The 17,483-nt window shown below is 38.0% G+C and overlaps 1 protein-coding gene across 7 annotated transcripts in view; it reads left to right on the forward strand.

Annotated features, from left to right (window-relative positions):
• The first annotated feature begins 386 nt into the window (after positions 1-386).
• sbno1.S (strawberry notch homolog 1 S homeolog) overlaps positions 387-17,483 on the forward strand; it is a 48,917-nt gene continuing 31,820 nt past the window's right edge. The window contains exons 1-11 of one of the 7 annotated variants that reach the window (XM_018242506.2): positions 387-853; positions 2,560-2,691; positions 3,368-3,466; positions 5,282-5,588; positions 6,338-6,382; positions 7,399-7,499; positions 8,115-8,208; positions 13,055-13,215; positions 14,339-14,472; positions 14,651-14,741; positions 16,868-17,029. In XM_018242506.2, coding sequence (XP_018097995.1) covers positions 2,560-2,691; positions 3,368-3,466; positions 5,282-5,588; positions 6,338-6,382; positions 7,399-7,499; positions 8,115-8,208; positions 13,055-13,215; positions 14,339-14,472; positions 14,651-14,741; positions 16,868-17,029 — 1,326 coding nt within the window. In that variant the 5' untranslated portion in view covers positions 387-853. Of the gene's footprint in view, positions 854-1,368; positions 1,534-2,559; positions 2,692-3,367; positions 3,467-5,281; positions 5,589-6,337; positions 6,383-7,398; positions 7,500-8,114; positions 8,209-13,054; positions 13,216-14,338; positions 14,473-14,650; positions 14,742-16,867; positions 17,030-17,483 lie in introns of those variants that run through there. The other 6 variants (XM_018242501.2, XM_018242497.2, XM_018242518.2 and 3 more) reach the window with 6 other exon arrangements.

The raw sequence follows: 17,483 nt of genomic DNA on the forward strand, positions 1-17,483 counted from the left end.
AATACACAAAAGCCATGAATATCTTGTAAATTATATCCTTATAAACTGTGAGTTCTGATGTCATCGGTTATAAATGGTGAGTTCTGATGTAATTTCTGTTACATGACTCACTGAAAGTTGTGTATTATAATAAATAAAGTACCCCTGTTGCAAAATTTGAGGATATTAGAAGTTACCTCGGAGTTACATGACCTGTATAAAAAAGATGTATTCGCCTTTATTAATAAAGTTTTGTAATACATCACTGAATTGCTACACATGATCAAACTATATCAGCAACTGACACACTTATTACATTATAATTTCCGATACTCTGTCTGACCTTCCCAAGATGGTTGCTTCCTACGGATGTACCCTTTTCCCCAAAACGCCCATCAACATCACTTCCGAGAAGGAGGTGCAGCTGTGGGTCACGTGACTGTCAATCGCCTCCCGCTCCTCGTAACCTAAAAAACAATAATAATGAAATGTAGAAAAACATCAACAGACAGACGGGTGGACATGGTATGTGCGTTGGTAGAAAGAATAGGTCGAAGGATACACGGGCGAACGAACGGTGAACCTGCTGGACGGAGTTCTTGGGGGTAAACAGGCCAAGGCCTTTACGCGTCACGTGGTACTGCACTTTGGTGTTTCCCCGGTAAAGATGGCGGCCGTGAGGTAGAAAGCGTCAGGTTTGAGGAAACAGCAGCACTTTCCATACTGACAGAGCGGTTGACACGAAGAGGAATACGGAATTGCATTGTAAGTCTAAATGTACTTGGGATAATAACAAAGGACAGGGGGTCGTCAGGCATCACAAAAGAGGAAGGAACAAGAGTTTTATTCACAGCCGGACTGCTGGAAGGTTTCGGTAAGGCCCCACCGAGCTTCCCAGCGCTGCCTGTGATTTCTAGAGGCGCAAATGACGGTACCCCCGTAAGAATCAGAGCAACGTGGCCCAGGTTTTATTTCCCCATATGTCCTCTAGAGAAACCTTGTCCCCGATCCACGTGTATCATAAGCCACTGCCTAGCAATGGGCACACGTAGTACTTGGAGCTGCCATTTGCTTTAACTAACTATTGCTTCTCTATCAGTTACTGGAGCGACGTCTCCGCAGTATATGTATGTATGTATGTATGTATGTATGTATGTATGTATGTATGTATGTGTGTGCTTACTGGAGTTGTACATCTGTGCCAGTGTGGGAGCTGTAGGAACATGCCCCGAAGCCACAACTAGTACATCACTGCCCTTGGAAACGCGCGGTGTCACTTGTGTTGTGTAATATTAGCCCAAACACAACGCTTCCCGACCTGCTTTGCTCTGTAAAGGTTGTGCTGAGACTTGGAGTTCCGCACTTGCTGACGAAGGGCCTTGTCTTAAAGGGTTCTGCATTGTATAAAGCGTTTTCACGATTTTATAGTCTGAGTTTTCCATTTTAACGTGCTTGGCTGTCCTAGAAGCCTGGAATTATTGCCTGTCCTGTAATCATTGACATTACATTAGTCATCTTGGCCCAACCCGGAAGTTTATGTTCTTACAGCACGTGGTAAGGAAGAAGGTTGAGGAGAATCGTGGTCATCACATTGATACTTTTTTTTTGCCACATTAAGTTGTTTCAATGTGATCTTTGTTATTTTGCTGTATAAATAATAGTTGCAATATTTTGAACATGATCTGACAAATTAAGGGGATTTATATGTGATGGAAAGCCATGAACCGACTACACATATTGGCTTTATACCAATTTTGTCCATACATCTCCTCACTTGTATATTGTTATTATTGTTTATTTATGTTGATCATTTTAAGTTGGACTTTTACAATTTTTTCCCCAAGTTTATTGGAATCTGCTTACTAACCCAGTAATGGATCTGGTTATGCTATTTTTTTCTTATATACACCTTCATTTTTTGTATATTTTTATGTAACTTTTAAACACCTCAGATATTTTGTTCTTGCTCAAGAGAGATATGATCTGCCAGTTGTAAAGCGAGTGCATCATTCATATAATAGCCTGTGTAGAATATTCTAATTATTTAGACTAAATATCTTGAAATTGATTTTAATGTTGGTTGATGTAATTGCAAGTTTGGTGCAAGAAAAATAAGGGTAAGGGTATTTTTAGTACAGCACTTGAAGAATTTTGTTAGATACCAGTGCCAGTTGTATGTCATAATTAATAATCTCTATTTTCTCATGTAAGTTTGGTATAAAACAGGGCAAACTAATAGATTTATAATGGTACATTTAGTTACATATCCTGATGGTTTGTCCTGTTTTTTTGTTGGTAACATGGTATTTCAGAGTACATAAAATGTAAATATTTAAGGCTTATATGTTTAAGTCTTAAATTCTTTATTTGCATTTTAAAGTCTGAATACAAGGTTTGTTTTGGTGATGCCAGAGTCTGGCTCTTCCAGTTTTGCTCCAAGGCACCTTATTCATTGTATACTTGATTTACCGTAGGTCACCGCAGCCCAATAGCATTTTTGTATTACTCTAATTTCTGTAACTTGTTTACATTAATAAATTATTAATCTATTTCTGATAGATTTTGTGTTTTTTTTTTTAGATGATGGATCCAGGTCAAGATTTATTACTTGCTGCTCTAAGTGAAAGTGGGATAAGTCCCAATGACCTTTTTGATGGTGATTCCTTAGATATTGGCCTTACTGCCCCAACACCAGTGCCATCCATTCAGCAGGTAAGTGTGTGTCTATGTTTGTGTAGAGTGAATAGCAAATAATAATTTAAAAATGCTCTCCTTTGAAAGAATGTTAGCAGACATTTTTTTCAAATTCACAAATAGGAAAGTTTATAAGGCGAGGGTTACAAATTCTAATTAGTCCGTAAATTCATTTGGAATGATATCCCATAAATTTAAATGCAACTTGGGCTCCTCCCAAACTGTTGGCCCTATAATTTTAAAAGGGAGCAACCTGGAGCACTGTTGAAATCTGGCTTTCTATTTAGACATCCATGCATAGTTTGACACTGTACAGTATCTGACTGATTGGTCTTCAGGCTGAATGGATGTAAATATTTTTTTGTTCTGAGCAATCAGGAGACAGCCTGAATGATCGTAACAAGAAGTGTAGAAGAACTACAAATGCATTGCTGATGTGCATTGGTAGATTGTATGTTTAATCAAGCCAGATACACAAAGAGTGAGTGTGTGTGGCTTGCAGTTCAAGGGTATGTGACAGGTATGCATTGTAACACAGAGCAAGATTGTGTCTTCTTGACTCTAAACAACAAGTCCTTTTAAAAGAGGAGTATAAAGGACCGCTAAATGCTTTAACAATATTTTAAAACAATTATTCATATTAAATTCGTATACATTTATACTTTTGGGAATATTGGTCTTTATTTTATTCTAGTCAATTAATGGATTGGGAGGCAGCAAGGAAAATGAGTCATCTGTTTCTGCTAAGCAAGAGCAAGTGGCTGCATCTGCCTCAACTTTATTGAATGTTAGGGTAAGAATTACATTTTAAAGGGAAACTCCGGCTTCCAAACCAAATTTGATAAAGAGGCCCACGTAACATAGAAACCCTTAATATATCCATCACAGTTACCCGTTTCTTCAGCTCAAATCCAGCTGTTTAACAGTTCTTCTCTTTCTGCATCATTTGAAATTTTGGCAGGGAAGGAGGGACTAAACCACTTATGTTACAAATTGTAACTACTACTCAACAGCTTACAGACAGCATGCAGGAACTACATAACCCACAATGCATTGCACTGTGATGCTCCTTTCCTTATTGAAATCATGTGTGCAGGGAATTGTGGGATTTGGAGTAGTGAATGAAGGCCTGCACATCACTAGTTTGGAGGATGCAGGCTGAGGACAGCTGGCTGTTGATACAAAGGAATAGCAGTCAGAAAGATCAGCAGTAGAGCAGGGGGCTAGGGAACCGTCAGAAACCATTAAAAATTATGAAAAGTCTACATATTTTTTAAATTATGTATTTGCAAAGTTGCTTTAAATTATGTTTACTTTTTAAAAAGCTTATGTTTTTGTGGAGTTCCCATTTAAGAAAGTTATTTCAAATTAAATTTTACTATCTTACATATTATTAATTTAAAGATTTATCAAAAATGGCTTATTTGCAGAGCAGTGCAGACTTTTACTGTTCTGTTGTAGCCCAGTGTGCTGGTACTGTTTTTTTAGCATTTTACACAGAAATACCCCAAACTAATCCTTATTAATACTAACTAAAACAATTATGAAATGTAGGTTGCAAAAGGCTGTTGGGTGCAGGCAGTATCCCAAAAACTGTTTGAATGATTTCTCCTGCTCATCACATGGGCATTGCTAGGTGGATCTAATATAGGAATTAACATCTTCCTTATTGGCAACTGAAGTCATGTGTACTGTAGAGAATACACAAGAAAGTGGCTGCTTGTAAAAACATTTATGTATATTTTTTGAAAATTCATATAGTGTTTATGCACTTTTTATATACGCACCAATCAAAATGAACTCAAGTAAAATAAATAAATAAAAAGGTGTGTGTTTGCTTTTTTTAAAGGAATAAATCAGTAGAAAAAACAGGTAAATAGACTGTACAAATAAAAATGTTTTAAAAATATATTTAGTTTGCCATAAATGTAATTTATAAAGGCTGGAGTGACCAGATGTCTAACATAATAGTAGAACACTACTTCCTGCTTTGCAGCTCTTTTTTTCCCCACTGATTGACTGTTTTATTACAGAGAAAAAGGAAATCATTACTAAAAAAATTGGATTATTTGGATAAAATGCAGTGTATGAGAGATGGCCATAATTCAGAGCTTTCTGGATAATGAGTTTTCAAATAATGGAGCGCATACCTTTATATAAAATACACAATTTTAGGGTTTCATTTTCCTTTAAAGGAGAAATAAATCTACCCAATAAAAAAAGCTTCTTCCTACTACCCTAGGTAGTCCCCCCCCTCCCTGCTTCCCCTTGCATAGTTCATTACCCCTGAAAGTGCCCCTAAGAGTTTATTCTTTGCTCTGTAAACTGTGGAGAAGTTGTTACAATTTGTAACATGAGTATTTAGTCCCTCATTCCCTGCCAGGATTTCAAATAATGCAGAACTGTTAAATAGCTGGATTTCAGCATTGAAAATGGCATTTATTCATACTTTTTGAATAAACAGGTAACTGTGATAGGATATTATATTAGGTGTTTGTGTTAATATGGGTCTCTTTATAAAATTTTTGTTTGTGAGCTCGAGTTCCCCTTTAATTTAATCTTGTTTATCCTCTTCTGATGCTTTTTTTTTATATTTTTTTTTTTTAAGCCACCATCAACAACAACCTTTGTACTTAATCAAATTAACCAATTACCGACACTGGGTAACACAATTGTAATGACAAAGAACACACCGGTAACCACAACTCGGCAGACAATCACAGTAACCAAATTCCTGCAAACCAACTCAACAACAAGACCATCCACAGCTGCACCTGTTGTACAGACTACAGTGACTGCTGTGCCATCTAAAGATCAAATACAACTGAAAGATCTACTGAAAACTAGCAGTTTGAATAAGCTAATGAAATTGAAGCCACCTTCAAACATAGCACAGCCTGTTGCAACAGCTGCTAGTAAGTATTTACAAATACTATGCTGACACTTTGCACATTTTTTAAAGCATAGGATAAAGTTTATCTTTACTATTTCTCTCTCGCCATCTGTTTCTCTTTATTCTCTTTTCATGCAGGAAGTGGGTGTCATATATTTGACCGTTAGATCCAGTATATCTTATTGGGGGGCTCCTTTTGCCAAGAAGTTGTATTAGAGCTCACTCTATTAAAATCACTCCTATAAGATACATTGGATCCAACTGTCAATGAATACCTTACACCCAACTGCTGCAAGAAGACAGAATGAAGAGAAACAGATGCTGAGAGAGGAATAGTGAAGATAAACTTGATTATTTCAGAAAGGATGCTGAATTTTTAATTGATTGTAAAATTTCTTATTTCAGTTGAAAGCTCATATTAAATTTTCATTTTCGCGATCATTCCCCTTCAAGCACTTTTAAATAATGGAAATTGTTGCTAAGATTGATGATAAACTTACCCCATAGGCTGCATAGGTATAAAGAAATAATTTGCTAGATGAAAACTACTGACCGTGCCCATTTTTGTGCTTTACACAGAGCTAGACTCACAACAGTATTTTTCTCAGCAATACTCAGTGGCTAAATGTTATTTCCTTTTATGTCTAACTTTGATTTTCTGCCTATGTGTGCTACAAACTTTTGTCAGGTGCTATGTAAATCCTATATGGCTGTTCTGTTCTGGCAAACATTTCAGTAGATGCTATCTATACTTGTCAATTTTTTTTGCAGAGTTTCTAATATTATCTCCAAAGGTAGTATGCCCAACCAAGTCAGGTAAGGGCGGACATTCTGTATATTCTGGGAAATGCGCACACACAGTTGTAATGCAGTTTTCAGATCACTTCCTTAAATTGGTGATGTGTGCACCCATTTGGTTTTACTGTCCTGTTTCCTTCATTAATTAAGGCAAACTTTCATGAATGAAATGTTTACATTTTTTGCTTTATACTAATCTTCAGCTGTAGGTTTTACTTGACTTTTTTAAAAAAAAAAAGGTAATAACCACAGATTAATGGCATTGTGACAATTCTTTAAGTGGCTTTGGTAGTACATTGCTTCCCTTTAATGAAATACAGTACAGGTATGGGATCCGTTATCCGGAAACCCATTATCCAGAAAGTTCCGAATTACGGAAAGGCCATCTCCCATAGACTCCATTGTAATCAAATAATCCAAATTTTTAAAAGTGATTTCCTTTTTCTCTATAATAATATAACAGTAGCTTGTACTTGATCCCAACAAAGATATAATTATTCCTTATTGGAAGCAAAACCATTTTATTGGGTTTATTTAATGTTTACATGATTTTGTAGTAGACTTAAGGTATGAAATTCCAAATTACGGACAGACCCGTTATCTGGAAAACCCCAGGTCCCGAGCATTCTGGATAATAGGTCCCATACCTGTAGTAGGTGTAAATGGGAGAGCCATGTAAACCACTAAGCTGTCGGCAAAGATCACATCTTTCTCTTTTAGCTCATTCACAGAAGCAGCAAACATTTAAAGTAATGAAATATTTATTTTGAAATGTATTTCTTTATCAAATTTTATTACATGATATTGAAAAGGCTTCAAACCATATATGAAAATTGTCATGTTTTGCTGTTCTTTATGCAGTGATTAAGGAAATGCACTGCAACCCCATATTATTAACATGTATTTATATAGCGCCAACATATTGCGTAGCACCATAGAAAATGATTATTGTGCTCATGGTCATGATAAAGTTTTACTGTGTTTTTAATTTATTTGTTTAAATGTTCTCATTTATGTCTTGATTTCTTCTATAGTTGACCTACCCAATGGAACAAAGAAAGATATTTCTAGTAAGGAGGTAACAAGGATATGGATCAATGAGGATCTCAAAATGAGAAGTTTTTCTCCTACGAATGTGAGTGTAAAATTATTCTCATTGTCTGTTATGCTTCTGAGTTTGCCAGCAATGTTTAATTCTGATGGATAAATAGTAGCACTTTTCCAAAGTATGAGGAGTTCTCGTAAAAATATGTGGTGAATTTAGCCTTATGTCCATTAACTTCTCTCTGTAGAAGCTTATTAAATGTAAATGCAGATGTCTATACCTTGAAAGTTTGGATTGTGGGGTTGAATGCAAATATACATAGTCTGTTTAATGATGCTAAAATACACAGATCCTGCCATGCAACCATAGTTGTGTTAGATTCACTGTGGTAGCATACATTTTGACTTTTATGGACAGTTAAAAAGGGCAATAAAACATACTCTTGAACTGCCTATGGCACATGCTGCATTCAAGATGAATGAATAGGAAATATGTATCCCAGGCACACTTGCGCTGTCATCTGGGTTATCTCAGGAATGAATGCTTCAGCCCAAGTCTGTCATAGGCCAAATAAACCATTTATAAAATAAAGGTGTTTAGCTTATTTTAAAAAGTAGCACAGGATAATGATGTAAAGCTTTACAAATAAGTTGAAGCTTTTGATTACACTCTTACCAATCAAAATCCTATTTAATCATTTAACAGAAAGTCCCAGTTAAAGAAGAGGAAGAACCTGAAGAGGAAGATGAAGATGAAATGGGGCATGCAGAGACCTATGCTGAGTACATGCCCATAAAATGTAAGTTTGCTGGTACTCTAAAGCTTGTGTTGTTTGAACAGAATGCATAAAATAAATTTACAATGATTTGCAAAAACATTGTCCCAAGCACAAATATTGGAATGTAAGCCAGGTGCACACAGCTAGCAAACCATACGGTAAATGTGACATACCCTGGTGGTCTAGGGGGGCGGCGGGGGGACGCCTGGCGTGTGCTTTCTCCTCTCGTGGTTCCTAGGGCGTGCACTTCCAGGTTTTACGTGCCGTGTGCATGATGTGATCACGTCCGTTTTGTGAAATTCAAACTATTTAAAGGGGCTTTAGGCTTGTGATTGCTGCCCATTGTTAGGTCTAATTTGAGTTTCCTGGGTGCTATTCTGTCTGTGTTGTTCTGGTTTTTGAAGCCTGCCTGACTATTCTGAACTCTGCTGATATTGACCCTTGCCTGCCTGACTATTCTTGAACGCTGCCTGTACTGACCGCTGCCTGTCTGACCTTGCTTGAACTCTGCCTGTACCGACCCCATCCTGTCTGACCTTGCTTGAACTCTGCCTGTACCGAGCCCGGCCTTCCTGACCATGTTTTTCGTTTACTCTTTGAACTGTTGCTTTCTGTCCAACCTTATTAACATTCGTGCCACGTTGCTTGTTCAGAACACTTGCTTTGCTCCTCTCAAGTTGAGGCCTGGTGGCACATGAGTAGCTGAGGGCTCCTCCCAAGGCCAAAGGCGGCTGCTACAGATGAAAGATTGAGCCGTGACAGGGAGCCTAGGACTTGTTCTGAGTTTAGGGAGCCGTACGTGACCGTAAATGGCAGAGTGCTCCAAAGCAGTAGTACAGTAATATGTAATGATGTTAAAGGGGTACTAAAGCAAAAATGATAATGTAATATGCACTTCATTATGGAAATAGGAAACTTTTTAAATCAATTATACATTCTTAAACATTTGTGAAATAATCACTTAATATTCACTTCAATCCCTCTCTTGGCAATCTCTGTATGCAAGAGTTTGATTCAGATTTTTGACAGTTGGGCCATATACATTTTTGGGTCTATATCATAAAAGAATTTTAAAAATCTGTGTAAAATTTATGGCAAATTGTTTTATTTTACACCACCCAAACACAGGATATGACAACCTTCTTTTTCCACAGTTCAGACCTTGTGTAATACATTAAAGTCAATGGGAAAAATTCAAGCAGCAAGTATGTTCTAGTGGGGAAAGAATCACAATGAGAAATCGCAGGGTCCCATACGAAAACATTTCCTGGGCCCCCAGGGCTGCGCCCACCACAAGCCCCACCTACAGGTCCCCATCCCACAGGTCCACCCCCCCACCACACACTAAAAAAAAACAAAACATTGGTGGCTATGGTTCCCACATGTTAATAAAAAAATATTGGTGGTTAGGGCCCCCCCATTGAAAAGAACATTTGTGGTCAGGGCCCCCCATCAAAAAATATTGGTGGCTAGGACCCCACATGGGGACAAAAAATTGGTGGCCAGAGCCCCCATTAAACGTCCAAAAAAACTTGCACTCCCCAGAAGTTTAAAAAAAATTTGGTGCCCTGGGCCCCACCACACAACAGGGACCACAAAGGGTCACCTTTAGGGGGGCCCTGCCATGTTACACTTACTTCATTAGTGTGGCCCACCTGCTGTCAGTGAGCTGCCAACTTCAGAAGGGAGGAGGGGAGCACAGGTGGCTGCATCTTCTTCCAGTGACAACATTTTCTTCCCTTATTGGTCACAGAATTGCAAGTCCTGGTAAAGCTGCATGGTGATTGGATGAGCTGGAGGAGAAATTCAAACCTCAGCTATCCAATCCCTGAGCAGCTCAACCGGGACTTAAACTCAGTGACCAATAAGGGGAAGTAATGAACAGAAGATACCTCCCCTTGTGCTCCCGTCCTGTCTTCCCATAGTCAGCAGCTCTCAGAAAGCAGGGGCGCCCAGCTAATCAAGAAAGTGTGGTGTGGCCGGGCCCCCCTTACCCTCGGGGCCCCTTACAACTCTCCCCCCTGATGGCTGCCCTGATTGCTGCCATCCTCTCCATGCTCTCTCTTGTGCTGAGTTGGTTAATAAGGTGTATGTCCGGGGTTATAGGTTGTTTCCAGGTTCAGGCAATCATATTGGCAGCTGAGTTGAAGATATAAAGCAAAAGCTTTTTATTCAGGCCAACACACTTTTCCGGGAGAAAGGGCCTATTATGGTACAGGACCACCATATATGGATAAGAGAGCCAGTTTGGCCGTATTGCCTCCAACATTGCGGAGAGTACTGGGCGTAGGCATGGTAGTTGTGGGGAAAACGTTTGTTACAGAATTTAGGGGCGTTTGTTTTGCAAAAGTGGGTTTCCTGACAAAACAGAATTTCAGTTTTGGACTTGAATTAAGAATTTGGTTACGCTTATGGGGGGAGTTTAAACCCCTACAATTTAGTGAATAAAACCCTACCATTTTGACTATTCACCGGATTTTAACACAGATTACATCATCGCTGAAAATCAATACACTGATTGATAAATGCAAAATTTTTTTAACATAGTGATGCCTAGTGCATTTTTTTTTTTTCTCTTTTTTTTTTTTTAAAAAATCATGATCAATAAGTCTCTTAGTTTGTGCTTCCCTTTTCTAGACTGTGTGTGTCTGTTGGTTAAAAAAAAAAAAATAAAACATTCTAACACTAAGTTGACGGTAGAGACAGATTGCTGAGTATCTGTACCATTGCTGAAATAATTATATTTTAGAACATATCCAGTATTATTTTAGGAATTACACATCGCCACAAGCAGTTGTGATCGCTAACAGTTGCATTCTGCAGTTCTAGACACATCACTACTATTGGCTAATGCAAACATACTTTCTTGTACAAGCACAGCCAGGATATGTGCTAATCATATCCTAGCTGAAGACCAGTTTAACTTGTTCGTGCAAGTTTTCTGATCAGCAAATTGTCCATTGTTTCCACTCAGAGCACAATTATTTTAGACAGCATAAAATGTAATCAATTCTCCAACGTCTTTGTGTATGTAAAAGCAACCTCTTGAAGAGAAAGCTACAATCGTTGCAGTTTTTAGTTGAGTTAATTGAACCTATTTTGAACGTATAAGTTTATTTGTTCCCTTTATTTGTGTGGTGTGCCAAGTATCATAGATCACAGCCTACATTTTCCTACCATGTATATTAGTTGGGCATATCTTCCCCACCCAAGCCACATCATTTGTACTGCATATACCCCCTCCATTTGCCAGTGTCATCATATTTTCCTTGAGACATGTATGCTGTAAAGTCCATGCAATGCAGAATGCAGGTTTACACAGGCACAACATACTTTTATAAAAAGTTCTGCTGGGGTTGAGCACTGTAATGGTTAAGCTGAGCTCAGGAGAGGTGCTTAGGAGAAAAAAATAGGATCAGAAAGCTAGCGTTTCTATGGGAACCAGCAATGCTGTCTCTTCATTGGCTGTTAGACTGGAGGGTGTGTTTAGTAATCTTGTGCTGAGAAGAACTGAGCATGCTCCGTAGCCAACAGCTAAAGTAAATTCCTGAGTGAGGGGGCCAAGTGAGTTAGAGGAGGAGAAGGATTTCAAAATGATTAAGGGGATGCTGTAGCCTTACTGTTATCCTTTTAACAACCAGAGTGGCAGGTATCCTAAAGATTTCACTGATTACATTTTTGTATCAGGGGTTTACATGTACTTTAAAGATAGTTGGAAATGTGACTTAACAGGTAGCAATATTATAGGAAAATGTTATGTTAATTAGATGCATTATTAAAGAAAAAGTTTTTTAAATGGCATTCATCTAAGAATCTGCTTAGTGCAATGGGGACTGATACTCAACAAATTGTACCTCTCCTTGTTTGGCATATAAACTATTAAATGCTTGCTGGTAAGGGACATTGTATCTGAAATGTTTGGGACCTAATATTTTTCATACAAGGGGTGTTTACATAATTTGGGGGATCATTCCTTAGGGCTACTAAAAAATAACTTATATGTTAAAACCCAATAGGATTTGTTTTGGCTTCAATATGGATTTATGCTAGCTTAGTTACCCAGTGCAAGGGACTGTTTTACTAGATATGTATTTGCTTTATAGATATGTTTTAATATAAGTTGTTGCCTTTAATAGGACAGTGGAGAGTTTCACATGAGGCGCAGTCTCAGCTTCTCTTTGTCTAACCTCCAGGCAAAGAGAAGCTGATGCACTCTAATCCACTCAGCAAGTTGTGTGCACACTGCAGACAGACACTGAGTGGTTTATTTTTTTTACTATAAAATTCAAATTTTTAGTGGAAAAACACACATTTTTCGGGATTTGTTATATCATGAGGATGTAAAAAGTCAGAATCTGAAAATCCGGCATCTCAGACCTGCCGAGGTTGCATATAAGTCATGGGAGAAGTCCCAACGATAGTGTATTTTGATCAGCATTGGGTTTCATGCAATAATCCGAAGATTTCGTTGTTTTCAGGTGGAAAATCCGTTTAATTCATACGATTCATTTTTTTCTCAATTTTTTTGGGGTTTTCCCACACAGGAAATGTTTGGGAAATGTATTGATAACTAAGGGGAAAAAACCTGTGCGGCTTTAGTTGGAGTATTTTTCAGAAATTAATGAAATAATTTGGATAAATTGGCCTCCCCATGTATTGAGTAGATATCTACACAGAAACAACATTTTTGCGTAAATAATTATTTAGTGTGTCTGTGCAGAGTAACAACTGAGTGGATCGCCTGCGCCTCATTTGTCCTCTGCCTAACACTAGACAGAATATTTACTGGGAATTGGTGAGCCCAAGAATCTGCATTTTTAATTTCATGTACATGAGACTAATTACTAGAATTATCTTGTTCTTTCAGTGAAAGTTGGGCTTCGTCACCCTGACCCTGTTGTAGAAACCAGCTCTCTGTCTAGTGTAAAACCTCCAGATGTTTGGTTTCAGACAACTATACCAGAGGAAACTATTGATAATGGTTGGCTGTCTGCTCTTCAGTTAGAAGCTGTGACCTATGCCGCACAGGTTTGTAAAACTATTTATAATGTTTTTATACATTTTTAATGCTTTCAAGAATGGTTTAAGTTATAATGGCAGATAAGTAAGTTTCCATGGTCATCTTTATGGTCCCATAGTCTTTGGGTAGACTCCTATCCCCCACCCCTGTTTTTTTTTTTCCTCCTTATTTAAAGGGATACTGTCATGGGAAAATTTTTTTTTTCAAAATGAATCAGTTATTAGTGCTGCTCCAGCAGAATTCTGCACTGAAATCCATTTCTCAAAAGAGAAAACAGATTTTTTTATATTCAATTTTGAAATCTGACATGGGGCTAGACATATTGTCAATTTCCCAGCTGCCCCTGGTCATGTGACTTGTGCCTGCACTTCAGGAGAGAAATGCTTTCTGGCAGGCTGTTTTTCCTTCTCAATGTAACTGAATGTGTCTCAGTGGGACATGGGTTTTTACTATTGAGTGCTGTTCTTAGATCTACCAGGCAGCTGTTATCTTGTGTTAGGGAGCTGCTATCTGGTTACCTTCCCATTGTTCTTTTGTTTGGCTAATGCAGGGGGGAAAGGGAGGGGGGTGATATCACTCCACCTTGCAGTACAGCAGTAAAGAGTGATTGAAGTTTATCAGAGCACAAGTCACATGACTTGGGGCAGCTGGGAAATTGACAATGTCTAGCCCCATGTCAAATTTCAAAATTGAATATAAAAAAATCTGTTTGCTCTTTTGAGAAATGGATTTCAGTTCAGAATTCTGCTGGAGCAGCACTATTAACTGATTCATTTTGGAAATTTTTTTTTTCCCATGACAGTATCCCTTTTATATTTCTTCTTCTCGGCCAGTCATGCCAGGCAATTTACCCACATTCATTTTAAAATACAGCATCCATGAAAGTGATCCAGCCCATCTTTAAGTTTTTCCTGCGGGCTGTAAAGCAACCTGTGTGTTGTTGCCTATAGTGTTAAATGTATTACATCTTATAACGTACGGCATACAAAAAACCCTTATTGTATGGTTGAAAAAGATGGTTAAAATTCTTGGGTATAATAAATATAAATGTGTGAATGTTTCAAACCATGCTTTCATTTTATTCTGTACACAGGGTATTTGTATTTTAAATCATTGTGCCATTTTTTATAGCAACATGAAACTTTCTTGCCTAACGGGGAGAGAGCTGGCTTTTTGATTGGTGATGGTGCAGGAGTTGGCAAAGGAAGAACGATAGCTGGAATCATATTTGAAAATTATTTACTCAGTAGGAAAAGGTCCTTATGGTGAGAAATTAATTTGTTTTTACGCAAAAATTTATTTTGGTTCAGTTTTTTTAAAGGATTTATTGCTAAAATCTTGGGGTGAAAATTATAATGGAGAGGGAAAGGGTGGAGATGGATGCTACCCCTTGTATATCCAAGTTAAATCAAACCTTAACCTAGTTTTGTTTTTTAAATACAGGTTTAGTGTCTCAAATGACTTAAAGTATGATGCTGAACGAGATTTAAGAGACATTGGGGCAAAGAATATTCAGGTTAATTCTCTTAACAAGGTAATGTGGTTGTCTGGTATTTGAAAATATCCTTTTTTGTAAAAAATAAAATGCTATAACATTTTGCATCCTAATACTTCCACGGGTGTTACAGGCACCACTGGGGTATTGTTTCCATTGCAGGGACACTGGACACATTTAAAAAAAATAAAAGTAAAGGTTAATGAAGTAGTTTCAATTTCCCAACACATTTCTTTAATGGTTTCACATAAAACCATTATATTCAGAGCCCTTACTTTCTGACCCGGGGGGGGGGCATGTTTGTAGATTGTGGGTATTCACTTTTGACTACTGGACACTTGCATATGTCATTTTTTTCTTAACATGAGCAAAATCAATAGAACTTGCCATATAAGCAAACAGACCTCCCTATCCTGCAGCCTATATCTCAAACGTACATATTATAAGTAGTTGATTATACTGGGGGTTTATTTGGAAAGGGTAGTTTGATTGAGGCTTCTACCACCCTACAGCACCTTGTAGCTTACTGGGGACTGTTGGAGTTTGAATCTCCTATCCTCTTGTCTCAAAGTCGAGATCACTATCTTCACGAGAAGAAACTGCAATCCCAGTTTGGGAGGTGCAAACCCCCTCCCCACTGCATCGCTGGGATCTACCTTTGAATGAACTCATGCTGAATAACTTATTATTCCTGCATGAGAGAGAATGCATTGATGCCCAAATATTGTTGCCATCGGTAGAATCATATCTGCCCTTGCTGGAACTGTGGTATGCAACTGTTCCCTGTGCAACAGCATATATAATGTAATAACCTATATCATAAAAGGGTTCCCATTCCCCACATTTGTCATTAGCGCAGGTTTTGTTCATATACAGATCTTCATAATAGCCTCACCTTCAGTTGTTATTTTCCAAGTTTCTGCCTTTTGCTTGGTTTTTTTCTAAAGCACACTTCTGTTATCTCCCCTGTTAAAACCATATTGTTCTCCAGAATTTTGAGGCTGTACAGCAGTGATCCCAATTAGTGGCTCACGAGCAACATGTTACTCACCAACTCCTTGGATCTTGCTCTCACTGGCCTCAAAGCAGTTCTTCTTTATGAATTCCTTGTTTGGGGGTAATTTTTAATTGTTTTTTAAAGGGGATGTAAAGGCAAAAAAATAAAATCCCATTTTTACTTTCTTTAATGAAAAAGAAACCTATCTCCAATATACTTAAATTAAAAAATGTGTACCGTTTTTATAAGAAACCTGACAATATGCAGTGAAATTCACCCTTTGTTTTACTTGCTCTGACAGCTACAGTTAGGAAACTTCTGACGGTCCCTAACTGCTGTGCAGGGAAACGATTATACTTTCAAACGACAGGGGGAAGGGAGCAGCTTTGTTTGTTTCCCTGTAACAACTGTGTAGATTTGTATCCACAGACCCAGTGCAGTCTGTATATTCTGATTATTAATCATTCTTGCTGTATCGGCTTCTGGCAGATATTATTTGACCTGTGCTGTTTTGATCATTTATGAGGATCCCTAAGCTTAACCTCCCAACTGAAGCCCAGACCACACTGAGCATGTGCGTAATCTTGCTATTGCAAAGATGTTTAACAAAGTTACAAGATGACAGCCCCCTGAGCCAACTCATTTAAATCATAAGTTTAATTAAGCTTCTGGTGCAGTAAGTTCATGTTTATATTTAGTATACAAAATACAGCATTTCTAACATTATTCTATTTTAGACTTTAGTTGCCCTTTAAAAGCTAGGTGTTCTGCCAAACAGAGTCTCCTGTAGGCTGTCCGTCCACGTAGGGGCTACCAAATAGCCAGTCACAGCCCCACCCTGGGAACTTATTTCATGCTTATGTTGCTCCCCAACTTACATTTGAATGTGGCTCAGGTTGGGGACCCCTGCTGTGCAGAAATCAAATTAGTTAAATGCACCTTAGAAGTCCTAATAATATCTCTGTATCACGTTGGTGCTTATGTCCTCCAAAAGCTTTGAATATTTTTCTATCTGTATAATTAAGAAAATAAAAAAACCTCCTGTCCTTTAGTCCACCTGCACCATTGGTAATCCAAACATTAATATTCAGTAGATTTTTCAGAATATCTTTTGGTGTCTGTTGCTAAGCAAAATATTAACATTACAATTTTTTCTTTCCCTCTGCAGTTCAAGTATGGTAAAATATCATCTAAGCATAATGGCAGTGTAAAGAAAGGAGTTATATTTGCTACCTATTCCTCCCTTATTGGTGAAAGCCAGTCTGGTGGTAAATACAAAACCCGCTTAAAGCAGCTTCTTCATTGGTGTGGAGAAGACTTTGATGGTGTTGTATCCTTTTCAGTAAAGGCAGAAATATTTATGGGGTTTTTTTTGTTGGTTTGATTGTAAACTTATTTGGTCATTTTGTTTTTGTATGTATCGGGATTAGGCCAAATACTGAACAGAATCCAGACCCTAATTTGCATATGCAAATCAGGGTAAGAAAGGGTTAAAGAGAACAGCAGGGTGAAAACCTTTTTAACTTCCTTACCTGTGTGACGAAAAGTCATGCGATTTTTTTTTTTTTTTTTTTTTCCCTTCAGCCAAGGCACTTGGATTCAGCTGAGCTGATTCAGCAAATTCTGTGTGATACTGTACCTAAGGACCCTTACACATGTTAGTTCTGGACTACGCTCCCCTGTGTTCCATTTAAAGCTGTTGAACCACAGGCCCAGACATACTTAATTCTTACCCATGGTGCTCTCCTCACGACCATGCACTGAGTGCGCTCCTCTGTGATTGA

Source organism: Xenopus laevis, chromosome 1S (assembly GCF_017654675.1).
Source record: "Xenopus laevis strain J_2021 chromosome 1S, Xenopus_laevis_v10.1, whole genome shotgun sequence".
NCBI classification, from domain to species: Eukaryota; Metazoa; Chordata; class Amphibia; order Anura; family Pipidae; genus Xenopus; species Xenopus laevis.